General features: G+C 47.6%; 1 protein-coding gene and 1 long non-coding RNA gene across 2 annotated transcripts in view; one reads left to right on the forward strand and one right to left on the reverse strand.

The window, feature by feature from the left end:
• The window catches only part of Prep (prolyl endopeptidase), an 86,404-nt gene extending 67,420 nt beyond the window's left edge, over nt 1-18,984 (reverse strand). The window contains exons 1-2 of the mRNA XM_034524419.2: nt 18,554-18,984; nt 13,286-13,360 (exon numbers count right to left, since the gene is read on the reverse strand). Of these exons, the coding sequence (XP_034380310.1) occupies nt 13,286-13,360; nt 18,554-18,598 (120 nt within the window). The 5' untranslated portion in view covers nt 18,599-18,984. The remainder of the gene's footprint in view (nt 1-13,285; nt 13,361-18,553) is intronic.
• On the forward strand, nt 14,767-15,505 carry LOC143435211 (uncharacterized). Its single transcript, XR_013105318.1, has 2 exons — nt 14,767-14,831; nt 15,280-15,505. It is a non-coding gene; the product is annotated as an uncharacterized LOC143435211 (long non-coding RNA).
• Nucleotides 18,985-19,631: the final 647 nt, after the last annotated feature.

The raw sequence follows: 19,631 nt of genomic DNA on the forward strand, positions 1-19,631 counted from the left end.
ACTGTCTCTTCACATCTTACTTGCTTTGTTATTAGAATATTTAAAGACAACGCAGAGAGAGGCTGGGGGCAGTGACACACCTGTAATGAGAGACCTTGGGAAGCAGAGGCGGGCATCTTACATTACATCACACAGGTGACCTGTGTTACCCATGAACCCCTACAGCAGAGATGCATGCGAGGAAAGAGAGGGGAAGGAGGGGTATTTGAGTCACACATGATGGCTGAGTTCCAGAGCTTGGCTACACACACTGAGATGACAGTGAATACCTCACCGGGCTCATACACCCTTGTCTGTGGTACAGCCTGTGATACGCATTCTTAACATAGCTGAAAAATACAATATATGGCTTCCTGCATAAGAGTGGCTGTGTTTGGGGACTGAAAATTCTACCACCATCCATGCCTTCAAAAGGAGTGTTTCAAGTTGTCACCGATACCCTGTACTGTCATACACAAAACAATCAGGGCTGATGAAGAGCCAGGCAGTGACAAACACTTCTCCATCTCACAGAGAAAGAATCTAAAGAGGTTATTCTTCAGTGACAAAGAGGAAAACGGAAGTTATCTGGGGTCAGAGGTCAGGGTGGCAGGCAGTGGGTGGTAGGGGAAATACTGGTCAAAGGAAACAAAAGTTAGGCAGAAAAAGTTCCGGTGACTGGATAGAATGACAATTCTGTATTCCTGAAAACTGCTTAGAGCAGATTTTATGTGTTCTCACCACAAAGATAGTAAGTATGTGAGGTCATGTGAGATGCAGACATCTCACTATGTTTAAACATATGAAAATAGAATGAAAACTATAAATGCAAGTGATTTTTACTTGTCAACTAAAAACACACATACATTTACGGAGCAGATGCAGATCCAATTACTGATTGCCTTATGAATACATGTATTCTGCCTTTCTAACACAGGGTATAAATAAAAATGCAGCACACTAAAATAAGACATACTCGCGGTCTACGGTTCTTATATCTATGAATAAACATGATGTCCACAGTAGCTTAATGTCTCCACATAACATGATATGCAACAAAGAGATGAATTAGGGACAGGACTTGAAGAGCAGGGGAAGGAGGAGCCACCTCCAGGGCAGCTGAGTAGGCAGTGCAGTGTGGCCTGCAGGCTGCTGAGGGACTAGGGGCTTCCAGGGTCAGGTCCACATAAGGATTAGTCCTGCCTTTTCAAATACCACCACCAAGTAAGGACAATGTTTCTACAGGCCACAGACTAGAGCAATTCCTGCCGTGGAAACAAGTGGTCGTCCACACCCTCACCTGGACTCAAATAATCAAGAGCCAAAAGAATTTGGAGAAAACAACTGCATATATATAGGTTTTCCCTCCCTGGTCATCAGCCCTTAAACAATATACGAATATTTACAAACTTCTGTCTTAGGTCTTAGTAATCTAAGGACACTGGGAGCCGGAGCATCTGAAGACTCTGGTGTTCCAGGAAGGTCTTGAACTCAATCCGCTGCAGATACTCAGTAATGAACATAATTAACAAGTAAATCAGCTTCTGGAGGAAGTGGCTGGTGTCCTGCAGAGCTTGGCAGGAAACTATAGTCCAGCCAGAGTGCAGCGCTGAGAGTCCAGGAACCAGTGAGGATGCTTGCTGGGATCCCTCTACACTAGCAGAGTCCAGCAGGTCCTCTCACAGGCCAGAGGGTGGCAGAGCTCCCTCCCAAGGCCAGAGGACCCAGGACCTGGGGTGGGCGTGCAGGGCAGTCACAGAAGCCTACAAGCTGGGCAAGCCAAACAGTGAGAGGAAGCTGCTTCTCAGGAAACACATCTAGAAACTGAAGCTAGAGGAACAGAATGCTGCCCTCTCCCAGACAATGTGAGAAGCCGAGTTTTGAAAGCGTCTTCTACTTTCTGTCCTTGTTCAACACCAACACACACAAGCAGTGCATCAGACGGCACGGAAGCCTTTACCCCTGAGAAGCAAAGCTTGTCCAGCTGTAACAGTGACTGCTGCCATGGTCCTCAACTCCATCAGGTGCCTTTCCCCTCTGGGCCCACAGGCCTCTCATCCCTGGAAGTACCTGATTGAAGCCAGGCCCCAAAGCCTTTGACCTGCTAACACTACAACTCCAGAGCAGGCACGTGGCTCCTCTCCAGGACCACCTGTTCTCAGATTTGGAGGGCCCATGGTCAGCAGGCCAAGTGAAGCCTCACAGGAACTCAGTCAGGTCTCCTCCCCATGTTCTGCTTATTCCTGAGTGAATGTGGCAACTTGCTTTCTCGATGGAGTTAATTACTGTCAATTAAGGAGAGGAAACAGAAACCCTTGTTTGACCATAGAGTTAGGCATCACTCTAGTACTGTTCATTGCCTATTCAAAGCTAAAGTCTTAATTCATTTGGTTCTGAGTCTCAACTGACCAAAAGTCTGGAACTGACATTTAAAATTCAACCCTAAATATCTTAACTATTAAAAAAAAATGAAACAGAAGACACATCCTCCCTTGCATAATTAATGCATCACTAAGCAAATCTAAAATACTGTAAGTATATTGGAAAGTAAAGGTATGGAGCAGGCAAGAAACGTTCTAGGTACCTTTGGGAAAGATTGCCTGACCCCTGCTGGCCAACCGGAGTATCCACTCCTCAGTTGCTGGGTCAGTGTGAAATCCAGGGAGAGGCTGCCACTGGGAAAAGAAGGCTCACCTACATGACATGCAGTGGCAGAGCCCACCTGATCTATCCACAGTTTGTTTGTTTATTTATTTATTTATTTATTTATTTATTTATTTATTTATTTTTTCGAGGCAGGGTTTCTCTGTGTAGCCCTGGCTGTCCTGAAACTCACTCTGTAGACCAGGCTGGCCTTGAACTCAGAAATCTGCCTGCCTCTGCCTCCCAAGTGCTGGGATTAAAGGCGTGTGCCACCACTGCCTGGCTCGTCCAGTCTTTAAATTAAGGGTTGCATAGGGCTGGGACCTAGTGTGAAGCCTAAAGGAACAAGACCTATGTTTCTCAATCATACAGGAGCCAGCTAGAAAACAGGCAAATGACCTACTGGACAAAGAGCCAGGCAGATTCCCAGGAACAGTGTCCACACACACTCCTAAATCAGGCTGATCCTGAACACAAACACACACACACACACATACCTAGACTCCCCAAAGTAGCATTCTCCCACAGGCTCCCCTCCATGAGTTCCACTGCTAATCATGAGGCCCGACAAACAGTTGTAGGAGCCTACAAGTTGCTGAACAAGGTGAGAGTGGTCAGCCAGAACCAGCAGAGACTGACCAGAGCTTATCCCAGAGATGACTGGGAAGTCTGATCTGGAGATCACCAAGCTAAACTAAACTAAGCATTCACATTTTAAAAGAAAAAGTAAGAAATTTACGAGTAGGAATTTTATAAAGCCTAACTTGTGAGTCAAAGAACTACTTTTCCTGTTTAAAAAAAAAAAAAAAAAAAAAAAAAAGACATTCAGCCAAAGCTCGAGTCAGACTAAAGGTGAGTGAGGAGGTGCATATTGGGAGGGACACAGCCTGACGGTGTGACCACAGAGTATGATATCCACCCGGCCCCATCCTAAAACACCTTGATAAAATGGGCATTCTCTGAGAAATACGGATAATTCAATATGACAGAAATTCTTGCAAAGGCTCAAAAACTAATTATAATATATGGCCTTGTCCCACACAGCTCTATAGAGGTGGTCTTTCAAATCTTCCTGTGCCGTGTAAACTGCCCACTGTAAGTACAACCAGTGCCGAGCGTTTGCCAAGCACTTACTGTGAGCCTGTGATTTTTGATGAATGGCTCATAACCATTTAATCATTTAATTTTCACATCTATGTGAGGTGGTTTCTCCAAATTACAAGGTAAGCAAATTGAGGCTTAGAAAGTCTCAAAGCACGACCACACAAACTACTAAAATTGTAGAGCTGAAATCCAACCCTGTTTTTACTTCTAAAGTTGCTCACTTAATGACTACATATTACCACCCGAATAACCAGATTCCAAGCACTGTAGAGTCCTCTTGAGCTGCTGGAAAGAATGGAGTAGGAAGAAAAATCTGGAAGAAGGAAGCGAAGGGGGAAGCTGATAAGCATCTGGTTGTACAACCAGCCTATGGTGAGGGGAGATCGTCCCGAGGCTCTCCCGATTGCCACAAACTCGGTGGTTCAACAGCTCAGGTCCACATGTGCAGACCACCCAGAAGCCCCACAAGTATTCTGACACTTGGGCTTCCCCAGTGAGAAACACTAGACCCTCTCCCCACCCCACCCTACTCCCCTACACACTGTAATTTACAGAGATGCTAATATAAAGGAGGGCTGAAGGAGTGAAGCGCGGTGCCTGGCAAGCGGGCCCTACATAAGCCTAAGGCACCACTCCCCTCCTCTGACAACATCCGAGCAACCTCGGAGTCAGCCTCCCAGGCTTTCTAGATCATAAAGACTAGAGATGGGAACTGAAGATTTCTACCAAGGCTGGATGCTCCAGAAGTGGCTCTGGTGACTTCCATGAATGAGCGCTGTTCCCCAGAAACACAGCAAAGGAGAAGGGCAGATGGATTAAGAGCAACTGAATACGCTGGGGGGGTGGGGGGGACACGACACAAAAGACAGTCAGTTATCTTTGCAGTTGACATATTTAGCTCTTTCTCCTTTGGTATGAGGAGTGACTGAGACGCCCCACTCACTGCACACTTGTACTACCACTAAGCTGCATATCTAGCCGTGGTGGTTACCTCAAGTCAGCAGTCAGCATCTCACAGAAAACCCACAGAAACCCGAGTAAATGGCTACAGGGAAAACAGGAAAACGATGTGCCAACATCTCTAACCATCTTACCAGTGCCTTAGGGTCAGCTTCTCTATCACAGCGCTTTCTCAGAGAGTAACGAAGAAAGACCAGAGTCCAAACTTCCACTCAGGATGCAACTCAACTTCCCTTCGGTGCTGACCCAAGAGCTCAAAGGCAGTCTCTCTATAGTGCAAGTCACAAGTGCATTCCACACTGGCCCACTGCACATTACAGCATATGCAACCTAAGAGTGGGCACAGGAGCTGAAGACAGAGCAAGGAGGGACAGGAGGAGAAGGTGAGAGACCAGAGGGCCTACGGCCTCCAGAGCCGAAGTGAACTCCAGGTTGTCTGTCCTGCCAGCAAGGGAACCCATGTCCTGAGCCAAGAGACAAACACTTGTCTGGAGCTTGGCTGACCAAGACTCTCTGGGGGCACAGTTACTTGAACGAGAGACAGAGGACCAAAGCACTGCAAACAGCCTTAGCAGTGGTAGGTACAAAATGAGAGGTCCTTCACTGAAGTCTGTCTGCTCCAAGTGTGGCCCTCGGTCCATCCCTGTAACTGCCCCCAAATCCTGTTGTTAATTCCTCTGCCAGATGCAGCCAGAATCAGCTTCTACCGCTGCATAAAACACTCTGGTCTGAGGCCAGGGAGATGGCATGTACAATCCTGATGAGCTGAGTTAGATGCTCAAAACACACATTCATATGTGAATAATTTAAGTAAACTTAAATGACTCAAAGACTCTGGTATAGAAAGTGAGACACGGACAGAGAAAACCAATAGGCAGGGAGTACTTGAAAGGCCCCCAGGCACCAGCGACTTCCTCATACTCCTGACAACTGTGCCAGCAAGCATCAGAAGGAATTTGTACCCTAAATACATGATGTCAAGTGTAGATCTAGGTAAAGTATGTTTACAAACGGAACTTAGGCTGCCCAATCCCGCAGGAGGGAATGAGAGACTGCAGGCAGAAGACCTGGAGATTACAATAATATGTGGCAGTATGTTTACCTAAAGCATTTTCTGTCTCCATGTGACAGGGTGACACACAGTGTAATTCTCTATCCAGGTCCCGGCATGAGACATTAATGAATGGGTACATGGCACAGGGCAGCTTTGCCAGTGAGGTTCACAATGTAACAATTAAAGTGGAGGCACCAAACAGCTTTGAGGTGACCACTGGCCCAGTTTAGCTGCCATGCTTTGAAACACTGAAACTGAGTTTCCAAGTGCGTTGTACTAAAATGGAGATCAAAAGTAAGAACATGGTTTGTGTGTGTGTGTGTGTGTGTGTGAAAAATCAAGAATTCAAAGGGAAACTTTACTAGGTGTGGCAGGTGAGAGTTTAGAGTCTTTAAAGTTCAACACTGACCTGGTGACTAAAGTGGGACTGGGAAGCGGGTCGCTGTAGGCTGCAGTGCTCAACCACATCGGGCCTTACTCACTGAGGATGCTCAATGGAGTTTCAGGTACATGTTCTCACACGGGTGTCCAGACCTCACAGCTGAAGCATGAGCAAGTCTGGCTTCTATGTCTTATATTTGTGTGTGTGTGTGTGTGTGTGTGTGTGTGTGTGTGTATACGCACATGCGCGCACATGTGCACATGTGCGTGTATATCTGTGTTCACGCAGTCTGGGCAAACCTGTGTATATGTGTGTGTAAAGGTTGGTGTCAGCTATATTCCTTGATTAATCTCTATATATTTCGGCAGGCTCTCCCCCTGAATCCAGAGCTCACTGATTTTCCTGGTCTAGCTAACCATCTTGCTCTGGGGCAGTAGCTCTCAACCTGTGGGTCCAGACCCCTCTAGAGATTTCACAGGGGTCACACCTAAGACATCGGAAAACATGTTTACATGACAACCCATAGTAGCAGCAACATGACAGTTGTGAAGCATCAATGAAAGTGACTTTATGGTGGGGGTCAACACACCGTGAGCAACTGTACTAAGGGTCACAGCACTGGGAAGGCTGAGAGCCACTGCTCCAGGGAGTCTCTGCCTCCCGTGCACTGTGATGACAGGCAAGCTACCACACCCGCTATGCTTTCACGTGAGTTTTGGGGTTCTGTACTCCAGCTCTCAGGCTTGCACAAGTGTGTTGCCCCTTAACAGTCTTCTCAGTGCCCAGTTGTTTGTTCCTATGAAGGAAATGAATGTTAAATGTAATAGCTTCCCTTGGTCACAGAAGTACAAATAAAACCAAGGGCTTAGTTGTGCCTGCCAACTTCTAGGTCATCTTGTACATACTCCATATTGTACCACACAGACGCATCTCAGACTGGAGGAGCAAAGCAGACATCTCCATTTGTCAGGAAGTCTCCCAAGAATACAGTAAACCAAAGCTAGTCTACTGCTTTGAGTCCCTGTGCCTCAACTTCCCCACTCAGCGCTCATGGCTACCTCGTGGTTTAAAGCAGCAATTTCACTAGCACTACGCTGCTCTGAAATCCCTCTGAGAGGCTTCCAGGCCACTGGCTTTCCTGCAACCTAACACTTCAGGGTCCTGGTGGGATGATAGAGTCAGAGGTCCCTGCTCGCCTGGCTCTGGACCACACTAGGAAAAGGTCTTGCTGCAGGTAGAGCCAGGCCAGACTAATACACTTCAACCCCTCCTCCATAATCTAGGTTTAACATTGGTGAGCAAAGCTAAAGCCAGAGTGAGCACATGGAAAACTGATCTCAACAGATACAGGAATGGAGCCCAAGAGAACAGGTGTTCCTCTTCTAACATCCACCCTCCATGGGTCTACCCGTGACATTATTAATCTCACGGAAACACTGGGTTATTTAAATGTCCTAGACAAGGAAAGGAGAGGCACTGGGGCAAAGGAAGAAGATACGGTATTTCCAGGCCTCTCATCTCCCTGCCAGCAAGCGTAATGGGGCTCCCTAAACAGCTCAGTCAATAGGAGAATGGAAGGTACGCAATGAAAATCTAGGAAAGAAAATCTACACTACACTCTCCAAGACAAATGGCAGTTCTCTCTTATTTTTTCAGAAAGGGTAACAACACACACAATCTTTTATATTGATTTTCTTCTGGTTCCTACTGAGAATTCTCTCAAGAAACAGAAGGGAAACCAAGTTGCTGCTCTCGCCTTGCCAGGAGCAGTTCTCGAGAGGAAAAAGCCATCAGATACCTGCAGCTGTACACACACTTGGTTCTTCAAGCTCAACGCTCAGGAGTTCTAATGAAACCAGAGACTGGCTTGACAATCAGAACCTAAATGGCTATCCCCTGAAAGGTATAAATGCTTCCTTTCCCTAGGTGTATATCTCCTTCTCGGTACCAACTCTAGGAGTCAGAAGGGTGAAGAGATAAAGGGTACACAGCAGAAAGAGAATGAAATTATAGACGATGCTTTAATCTAGACCCGAGGGCTACAAAATCATGCCCGAGGAGTAAGAAAAACTGGTAAAATCATTACAGTCTGGGAGAGCAATAAACGATCCCTGTGGACTACTACCAGCTCCCTGAGGAACAAACCCAAGTTTACGAATCCCGTAGTGACCCAAGAGTCACCCAAGACCCGTAGTGACCCAAGATGCTTCCCAGATGATAAAAGCAAGGGACACAATCTCCAAAGGCCGGAGAGGCAAGACAGAGCCAAGGGAAAGAGGAGCCTTTGACAGGATGTCCAAGCAACTAGAGTTCCCCTCAACATGGCATTAGATTTCTGGAGACACTGGCCTCTGATCTCGAAGACAGTGGTTTGCAGAAGCTCTTCAAGTTAGTTAGAGCCTGACAAACCCACAGAAAGTTTAAAACAAAGTAGGTTGAAAGTCCTTTTACTAGGCTAAACTTAGCAGATAGCTCAGTATTAGTAACAAGGTACACTGGAGATTCATGGTTGACTTTGACTGGCCTGTGGCTGGCCAGTTTGGTGCCACAGCTGCTGCTATGGTCAGACAGCACCACACTCCATCATGAGCTGAGGAAAGGCTATACTCAGAACCCCGACTGCTGCTGCCACTCGGTGCGTAACACTTTGCTCACTGCAATGTTAAGTCGTCACCCTGAGTCAAGCTCTGTCTCTACACTGGGCAGGTGACAGGAGAAAGGCAAGCACATCTAGGAACACAGAGGCTTTGCTTGTGGATCTGTGTAGAAGGGGAGACCGGAAGCACAGACTGACTAATAAGACTGGACTTTCTCATTTTCAAATCATAGGGAAGGAGTGCAAACCTCTCGGAGACTTAGGCATTTCATGCTGAAGACTGCCTACGCTGCCTGATGTCTCATTTACACCAATGAGATTTTACTCTATACAAAACCTTCTGCTGTAGCACAGCTCAGCAGGTTCTCTGCCAGGACAGAGACACTCATAGATAAAAACAGGCCAGAGGGTGGCAGAGCTCCTTCCCAAGGCCAGAGGACCCAGGACCTGGGGTGGGCGTGCAGGGCAGTCACAGAAGCCTACAAGCTGGGCAAGCCAAATAGTGAGAGGAAGCTGCTTCTCAGGAAACACATCTAGAAACTGAAGCTAGAGGATCAGAATGCTGCCCTCTCCCAGACAAAGTGAGAAGCCGAGTTTTGAAAGCGTCTTCTACTTTCTGTCCTTGTTCAACACCAACACACACAAGCAGTGCATCAGACGGCACGGAAGCCTTTACCCCTGAGAAGCAAAGCTTGTCCAGCTGTAACAGTGACTGCTGCCATGGTCCTCAACTCCATCAGGTGCCTTTCCCCTCTGGGCCCACAGGCCTCTCATCCCTGGAAGTACCTGATTGAAGCCAGGCCCCAAAGCCTTTGACCTGCTAACACTACAACCCCAGAGCAAGCACGTGGCTCCTCTCCAGGACCACCTGTTCTCAGATTTGGAGGGCCCATGGTCAGCAGGCCAAGTGAAGCCTCATAGGAACTCAGTCAGGTCTCCTCCCCATGGTCTACTTATCCCTGAGTGAGGAGTGTAGCAGCTTGCTTTCTCGCTGGAGTTAACTACTGTCTCCCTCCCAAGCTCCGAGGCAGAGCAAGCCCTGAGCTGTGTGTGAGCTACAGTCTGGAGCACCTGCTATAAAACAGATCCTTGAAAGGTTGCCGCCCAGACCTACCCACTCTAACAGAGTTTTCCAAGTTCTATGTCTGCTCTGATACTGTTGTAGGGAAGGGAAAGCCTAAGTGCCCAGCACAGTCAGAATTAGAGAACCCATATTAATACATGCTAGACTAAATCGCAGACTGCCGATACGATTTCAGAACTCAGTACAAAAAGCTGCAAGAGCCTCTCACTTCTGAGTGCTTCCATGAAAAATGTTAAGACTTGGCTCTGGCTGATGTTTTGTGCAGGCTGTGTAAACAGACTCATCTACCCACCATGACGGCTAACACACCTCTGGATCTGCTGGTGTCACGGGCAGGAAACCTCCAGATGCTTTTTTAAAATGCATGGGGGTGGGGGTGGGGGGCAGCCTGGTGGTACAGCCTCTGCTCAGTGGGCTGGGCAGACAGCTCTGTTGGTAATGTACTTGCCGCACAAGCTTGAGAGTCTGAGTGTAGATCAGCAGCACCCCAGATAAAAGGCTGGGTGTGCTGGCATGCTTTATAATCCCAAATCCCAGTGCAAATGAAGCAGACACAGGAGGATCCTTGGGGCTTGTTGGCCAAGCAACCTAACCAACTCAGTAAATATTAGATTCAGCAAGACAGACACAGATACACACACACACACACACACACACACACACACACACACACACAGAGGACTCTGGGCCCCATCTCCTATAACTCCTCACCCAAAGAAAGGAAGCATACTCTACTTGGTTTCCCTTTAAATCTGAAAACGAAAATTTAACCCATTCATTTCCAAGTAAGACACAAGGCTGTGTCAGTACCAAGCCCCTTTAGAAAGCAAACAGGAAGCCTTAAGTGCAGAGTTGAGACAGCTGGGGTACAGCTACAGATGTGGTCTGAGCAGGCTGTAGGGGTGGAAGCTGGCAGGTACAGTCACAGATACTCCCTACAGCCAGTATCCCCAAGGCCAATACAACCCAAAAGTCTTTATTTTCTTTCAGTCTTTTGGTTTTCTTGTTTGTTTGGGGGATGGTTCAAAACAGAGTAGTAGTGCTTGCTGTCCTGGAACTCGATCTATAAACCAGGCTAACCTTGAACTCGGAAACCCGCCTGCCTGCCTCTGCCTCCTATGCTCCGATTATAAAGGCATGAGCCATTACTTCCCAGCATCGACTCTCTTTTTATTTTAATTTTGATAATCAACTCTGCGGCCAGGTTCCACTCCTGGAAATACACCAGAAGGTGACCTTGGCAGTCACTTAATTTACATTTACTATTTCAAGTTCTTTACATAAAATGCAGAAAAAAAAAAAAAGACCCATTTCAGAGTCCAAGAATCAACCCAATAGGTTGGACAAAGCGCTCAGTAAAATGTTTGATGTACAGTAAGCACATAATAAATCTAAACCATGAAAGTAAAAATGCGTTATTAGCATCCATCAAGGGCCAACTGTAACATCACTACTTAGCAAAGTTCCGCCTATTAACCCGAAGCTTGGCATCCACTAATAAATGGCTTCTTATCCGCAGGACCAGTCATTAGGAATGGAGAAACAGCAAAGCAGGCATCATCAACAAAGGAAGTGTGAGATAGCTACAATACTTGGACAACCAGCATCAGAGGCTGGAGAAACCCAGGGTGGACCTGGTGCTTCAGGGAAAGAAACCATCGCCTTCTCTAGGGGCGGTTTTCCAGACGATGTGCTGGAAACTCTTAGGAGAAACGCTGAAGTCTGCTGCCATACTCATCCTCAACTGTAAGGGGTTTGTCTTTCTTGAGGGGAATTAGGAAAGGAATGGAGGACTGCAGACAAGAGCGCCGGGTGGAGGAGGGCTGATCTGGGAAGGAAGGGCAGGAAGGAGGCGGACAGAACCATGCTGAAAGAGAAGAGAGATTCCAGCACACAGGACAGGTGAGGCTGGCTCAGGCATGCCCATTTGTGGGATGAAGGAAGATAACATACAGCCAAGACATCTGGTCAGAACAATTTCCTCCTCCACCATGTCTCACGTGCCCTAGTGGAGTCTACACCTTGTTGAAGCAGGGAGATCCCACTTGCAGTAGCTGGGGCTTTCCAGTGAATGTAAGCACATTTGGAAATCTGAATTCAGTTCTGCAGGGAACACCGATGTATGGAGCTGTGGGCCCATGAGACACTGATACAAGATACGGAGACTGTGCTGAAAAATGACCTGGACAGCATGTGACTTGCCTTTTCTTTTTAATTAAAATAATTTAAGGGGGGGAAATATATATAGGGGTCTAAGACATTTCAAACTTGTGAAACGGTATTTCTTAACTGGCTTTGTGTTGTTGAGATAGACACTACAACAAAAAGCAGCTTGGGGAAGAGAGGGTCTTACAGGTTGTACAGGTTGTCACTGCAGGAACCGGGGACAGGAGCTCAAGCTGAACCCATGCAGGATGCTACTTCCTGGCTTGCTTGCTCGACTACCTTTCTCATGTAGTCCAGGCCCACCTGCTTAAAGATGGTACCAACCTTGACGGTTAAGCCCTCCCACATCAACAGACAAAAAAAACAACCCCCAGACTTGCCCATGGGCCAATCTGATGGAGGCAATTCCCTAGTTGAGGTCCCCTCTTCCTGGGTGACTAGAGTATGTCAAGTCGACAAAGACTGACCAGAACAATGAGCATATCAGAAACAGTCCTTTGTGGTGTGGTGTGTGGTGTGCGTGTGGGTGTGTTCATGTATATGCAGATAGGTGTGTGCATGTATGCATATGAGTGCCATGTGCAGGGCAGAAATCTACTGATTCTGTTAGCCTGGCTGACCAGTAAAACCCCAGGATCCTGCTGTATCCACGTCTCCAGCACTGGGGGTACAGTCACACCTAGATTTTTATGAGTATGGGTGATCTGAACTCAGGTCAAATTTGTGTGGCAAACACTTTACTGATGAGCCATTTCCCCAGCCCCAGTATACATGTTTTCAAGTACAGAGTAATGAGTTGTGTGTGTGTATGTGTATGAGAGAGAAAGAGAGAGAGAGAGAGAGAGAGAGAGAGAGAGAGAGAGAGAGAGAGAGGCAGTAGTCCTTCCCAAGGAAACCCAACCACTTAGCGTATATATAACCGACAAGCTCCGCTGTACAGAGGAACCATTGGATAATTGGATTATCCGAACTAGTGTTTGTCTAACAAGTAGAATTTTTATTTCTTGCTCCACCCCAAGGTGGACTAAGGCATCCTCCCTTGTGCCATGTGTCTTTAGCACATCTGTTCTCCTTCATTCCTTCTAGGATCTCCACTCCAAGCTCATCCGAGTCAGGACAAGCACATTTATTCTCTCTGGGGACTAAATGTGTTTGTTCCTTTTATTTTTCCCTCCCAAAACATCTGGCAAAAAGTTGGGGTACCTACAGGGACACACTGTCCCAAGGGAGACATGGGAAGAAAAACCTGAGGCTACCGAGTCGGCAGGTGAATGGGGTCACCAAGGTGGCTTACTGATTCCTCCAAACCAGAATTACCTTTGTCTGCTCGCTGTCTGGGTCTTCAAGCCAAGCATACGGATCACAAATCTTATGTCCATGATAATCCTGTACCTGCAAAAAACCAAAATGAGGTCTTAAGTAATTAGCACTCAAGCTCAATTAAAATATATATATATTATATGTATGTGACAGAGAAATGGGAGAGGCCAAAGGTACTCTCACTGGCAACATGTCTGCCCAAATTACCACATGAACCAAAGTTGGCAGGTTCTCAAAGATGTCAAGCCACTCTTCATGAAAAGCATGTTTTGGGTTGAGAGGGAAGAAAGATGAAAGGTCAGGATGAGGAAAGGCTCCGATTGTATGACATGGAACAAAGGGTGGCTGCTGGGCTGAAGAAACTCAGAACTGTGTCGCTGGGGTTTACACAGGACCCGTCTGGAAAGGAGAGGAAATCAACTCTCTACGACATGGCAGATGATCAGTTTTGCTTCTGAGCACATTTCTAATATACAACATGGTTCCGGTGCCAGCTCCAGAAGCTGGCCCACATACCATGGCACATGCTCAAACCACAGCCTCTTTTGTATGGCTACAGAGATGTCTTTTATCACTAGCAAGGCAGCGCAAAGGCCATCATCCATTTTAGACCACCCTGACCCTTGAAGAAAGGAAATTGCGAGCAGAAATGACAACCACTCCACACTGCTGGGGCCTGGCATGGGCAGAACCACTGGAGCTCCCAACTAAGAGGCACCTGAGAGTAGTACGAAGTCCAAGGCCTGGTCTCAAAGACCCGGGAAGGGGTTGGGAGAAGAAACAAACAGGCTTGCTCCTCCTCACCACTCTCTAAGATCATGCCTGAAGCCAAAATCTGAAAGTAAAAACTATCCGAGGAGCAGGATCAAGATTAATCTGGTTAACTAAACCTCATTAACGGCTTCTCCAGTCTAGTCTGTGAGTGATGCCAGCACTCTGGATAAGACTGCTTGTATGAGACTGCAGGAATGCTACCTCTATCATAGATGGATTTCTAACCTGCATCCTTGCTTTATGATGTATCAGCAGGAGGCTCGGGATAGTCCCCAAGGAGGGCTAACTCCCCTGGAAAAGGGCAGCCTCAGCATCCCCTGCCTATACCACCAGGCTGTCTGTATTCCTCTCTACCTGGAGCCACTTGAGAAGAACAGAGGACATACAGAACAGGCTGGGTGAGCAGGAAAGGGTTTCACTACATAACAGCAAGACCAGAGCAAGAGACCTAAAAACAGACTAAACCTGCTCCCCCAGGGTCTTCATTGAAGCCAATTTTCCACCTTGATCACTCAATTTTGGCTGATCACCAGTCGATCAAAACATTTTAAGATCGTCTCTTCTACAAGTCTTTTTCATTTGACACCTGTGGTAAGATTTTCCCTGTCCAATCTATTTAAATATTAGTGCAGAAAGAGGCCTGTGATTGGACAGGGAAAAGGGAGGCAGCGCTAAGTGGAGAGAGGGATGCAGAGGAGAGGAAGGAGAAACAAGATGGAGGGCAGACAGAAAGAAGATCCTGAACCAATGAGGCTTTAAGTAGCCACAGGTAGTTATGTATATCTTATAGGGTCAGAATAATCGGGATAACTTGTTTAAATTGTGTGGACATCTTGTGTATTGAGATTTTATTGATATATAAATCTGACTGGTTAACTATAAGCTTTAAGAGTTTTGATTTTACCAGGTTACTGGGTATTGTGATATTTAACAGCAAGGTTGGCAGTGGGCGGAGGCAGCCACCCCAGGCCGGAGGGTCTGCGAGGGGGCCATGTGGCCCTCCAGTGTTGGGCTTAGGGCACCGGAGCTGGGAACACAGTGACTGGGTGCAGCGGCGGCTAGCTAGAGAGAGTAGCCCAGTGGGGCCACGCTGGACCTGAGCAGTGAGGACAGTAGTGTGGGAACTGCCGATTGATTTTAATACCTCCCGCAAAAGACACCTTGAGTGGATATATACTAGGCTTGTAATAAAAACTTTCTCTTTGCTGTCAATACAGAAATCACAATTCTGAAGGCCCTCTCAGGTGCTCCGGCAGGCACAGGATTGAGCAACATGCCCGCAGCCATCCACATTCAGAGGCAAGTCTGCTACCAAACCAGGCGGGAATCCTGGGTCCAGACACCTTAAAAATGTCCTTGGGCATAGCCCTAAGCTTAACTTCTCATAAGTACAGAAGTTAACTGGATTGTCAGTTCCACAGCTAAGAGAAAAGTTTGCTATGATGAGTATTTATTTAATATTGCTATAAAAAAGGGGGGGTGGGTTTACATAAAAAGCTGTTGATACTTCCATGTTACTGATTGCAAAACAGAAACTCCAGGGTTCGTAAGAACAAAGGTCAATGGATTTATTCTGCACAGAAAGGAGACTGTGACTTGGCATCATGCCACGGATATCATCCACATTAATTTATCCAACCCTTGCTAGGACATAAGGCAACTAAGGCCTGAGGAGCTAAAGCAATCAAGGTCTGGGGGCTGATAAGTGCGGTGCAACCCCACTGCAGCTGACCCCAATGTCATTCTTCTATGTACTTAGGTACATAGGCTTGACCAAAGTGCACTCCAACAAGTACATGGTTAGGCTCGAACTCAGAACCCAGTGCATCACGTCCTGGACGGACTCCGAAATGGTCCTTAATAGGATGCAAATAGCCCCGTCTTCCCAGATCTGGCAGTAATCTTAGTAATCTTGAAGACACTCACCAAGACAAAATTCGGATTCATTAGGATGCTCCCACGGTCAATCCCTAGGAACCACCATCCACAACGTCCTCTTCCTAGCTTTTCCCCTTTAATTGGACTCTACTTTCATAGACTCAGAGCTACACCCCTTGAATATTTACATACTTATAATTCATCATGATTTAAGTCTGGAAGCCCCCCTTCACCTCCCTGAGAGGCTGTGAGAGACCTAAGAGGACAGAAGCACACCGCAGCCAGGACCAGACCCGGCAAGCCTGGAGCTGTGTCTCTTCCCAGCCAGACGTCCTGTGGATGGCATGATCGTGAGGGTCATGCAATTCTACGGCTATTCAGACGTGCACAACTATGGCTTTATTTTCATCTCAAGAGTCGAGAATGTCCATTCTTCCTTAGCCAGCCAACTCCAAGCTCAATTAGAAAATTACTTCCCCCTCCTGATAGAAACTAGCCCACCCTTCCCTGTGTTCTCCTCTAACTCAGCACCCTTTATGAGGGTTCGAGTGTCGTGTAGGAGGACATTCAAGTCTAGTTCCTGACCTGTTAGATACGGAACAATGACATAGAATAGGCAATGGCATTGCATGACATTTTTTGCTCATGAAGACACACGAGCTTCATGCTCAAACTCCATATTTAGGGGGAACGTAGCTGAAAGAGGGTTGCTGAGAGACAGAACTACAGAGGTCTCTAGCATATGCTATAGGGGACCAAACCCACCCCAGAACTGTAGGAAAATGCCACCCATGTAGGTTATCAGGCTAACATTAGTATTCCATAAAGCCAGAGGCTAGACCTGACTGGTATTCCTTTGCCAAGGCCACAGGCTTAAGGGGTATCATGAGATCTTCAGTGAGAAGGAATGGGGTGTACTAAATTCTAAACACTCCTTTTACAGATGTGTGTAAACTTTTAGAAAACTTCATAAAATCCATACTCAACCCTTTCAGAAACTGTTAAATATTGATAAACTACAAGATTGGTGCAGATTGGAGTAAGAAAAAATTAAGCAAGATCCAACACTACCTTCACTCCACACCCAGGTTCAAAAAAAAAAAGAAAATCCTAAGACTAAATGATAGTGTTATATATATGTGTGTGTGTGTACACATATTAATTACTAATAACAATAGTTACTAATACAATAATATTATTTTTATATGTAATAATATATTTTTATATGTAATATATATTACTTATAACAATAATTACTAATACAATTACTAATACAATAACCTAAACTGAAAACCGAAAGACACTCAAGACTCAGGGTCAAAACAGTTTCATATCTTCGTACCTGGCCCACTGCAGAGCTAGGCCATCTAGATGACAAGTCTTCTGCGAGCAAGTCAAGGCCTGTCAGCCCTAACAGTCTATTCATAAAAGGAGGCCTCATACATGAACTCCTAACAGGTAAGGGATTTGCCCAATGTCACCCAGATAGTGAGGGACACCAACAAACAGCATTCAGGTTATCTGAGGGTTAACCAGTCCCCTTGAATTCAATAAGCAAGCAGTTGACCAAACCGAAACATGGTTATCAGTTGGTCACTGGTTAATGCAGCAGAGATATTTGGAAGATCATTGGAAACCAGATGGTCTTTAACACTTGAGCCTTAACCTCCATGTGTGATGTGCTGAATTCAGAGTACATTTTCTGCCATGAACCAGATCAAAGTAAACAGGAAAAAACAGAATGGTATTATACAAAAATAGTATTACTTTGATTCTATTTTAAGTAACCTGAGAAATCAGGCTGTGCCTACAGGAATTAGGGCCCTAATGTTTGGATTCAATCCACTTAAGTTTCAAAGTACTACACACACACACACACACACACACACACACACACACACACACACTCTTTTGAATTTCACTAACTAGGTCTGAAGTTACCTGCAGTTTACCTTTGGCTTAGGTAAACAGTTAACTCCCAGTGGGGGAAAACTTTCCTTGCAGAAGGCCACCCGGTCTTAACTTCCTTTCTTAAGCAAACTTGGCTGGCCTCAGCCCACTGTGGGCCCACTGTTCCTTCCCCAATACTCTGTCTCCTTATTTGCACCCCAACAACCAACGCCAGACACCCGATTCGGGAGAGCCCAGCCTTTAAAGCGCAATGAATGAGCTTCAACTCGAAGGACTTGCCAATTCCAAGTTCTCAAAGTTTGCTTTTGGTTTCAAATCTTACATCATTTCCCACACGTACACACACACACACACACACACACACACACACAGAGAGAGAGAGACAGACACCCCAGCATACACTTCATGCTACCACCATATTTAAGCCAGAGGCTTCTCCTCTTAGAAACACCAGGTCCCGTTCTGGCTGCCCACTGGCCCCAGACACCCATGCCTGCCCCGGGGGTCTGTCCTTGGGGTCGGGCGGCGTTGACCACGGGCGTGGGCACGTGGGCCGCGGTCGCCCGCCGGCTCCGCGCTGGGAAGAGCCCCACGACCCCGGGGCGGCTCCGCAAACAAAGGCCGAGGAGCGCCGGGGGGAGCTGCGGGAGCCGAGCCGCGGACGGCGCGGGCCGGGTGGCACGGTGAGAGCGGGGTACTCACGGAGGTCTCGTCGCGGTACACGTCCGGGTACTGGAAGGACAGCATGGCCGGTGCCGGGCGTGGGCTGAAGGTAGGGAGGGAGTGCGGGCGAGGCTGGGCACGGACTGCGGCGAAGGGCGGCGTGCGAGCGGGCAGACAGCTGGCGGGCCGGCGTGCACGGGCGGACTCACGGCGGGGCTGTGCGCCAAGCAGGAAGACGCTGTCGGCCAGGCCGGGAGCCCCTCCCCGGCGGGCGGGCCCAAGCGGCGGCAAGAGGGAGCGGAGTCTCCAGCGCGGGCGCCAGAGCGGGCGCACAGCTCCCTCTGCAGGAGCGCCAGCCGCGCCCGGGCGCACGGAGGAGCACGCAGGCGACGCAGCGCCACGCCGCTCGGCGACCGGCCTCCCGCAGCCCCGCGCTATCCCGCCTTCCCTCCCTTCGCGCCCGGGAAGGGAAACTTTACTTCTTCCCCGGCCTAGGCCGGCTTTCCTCACCCCTCCAGCCCGCCACTCTGGATATGGAAGAAGAAATGCTTCAAGGTGATCGTGAAGGAAGCACACCTCCCTCCCTCCATCCCTCCCTCTCCCCACCCCAACCCTTTGATGGACACTGGGAGCTCAGCCTCCAGGTTGTGGAGGTTCTTTGGAGGTGTTACCAAGACAATGGATGACCCCTTGTTGGAGATTTACTGGCTGATGGGGAGAAGCGAGGTGAGAGGGCTGCTGGTTATCTAGGGTCCTTGCCTTACCCTGTGGCTCCTCCCTTCTGCTTCGGGTTTTGTGTTTTGAGCAACACTGTTCCTGTGTTGGAAAGAGACAAGATAGATACCTGCCTGATCTCAAACCCATGAAGATTGACTGACTACACTTCTCTACCCACGGACTAACGATGGGTTGTGTTCTGGCCTCACTTTGTGGACCACCCAGAAGAGGCTTTGTAGCCCCAGTTCTCAGTGTGTATAGTGTGTCCCCGCCTTCCTACAAGCCGTGAGAAACATAGGGCCATCAGTAAAAGCCTGCGGTATAGGAGAATTCTCACTGTTAGTTTTAACTGTCAAGGCTCCTGTTGCAGGCTAGCACTACTGAACCCAGACGCCAGGGG

This window comes from Arvicanthis niloticus, chromosome 20 (assembly GCF_011762505.2).
Source record: "Arvicanthis niloticus isolate mArvNil1 chromosome 20, mArvNil1.pat.X, whole genome shotgun sequence".
Taxonomy (NCBI): domain Eukaryota; kingdom Metazoa; phylum Chordata; class Mammalia; order Rodentia; family Muridae; genus Arvicanthis; species Arvicanthis niloticus.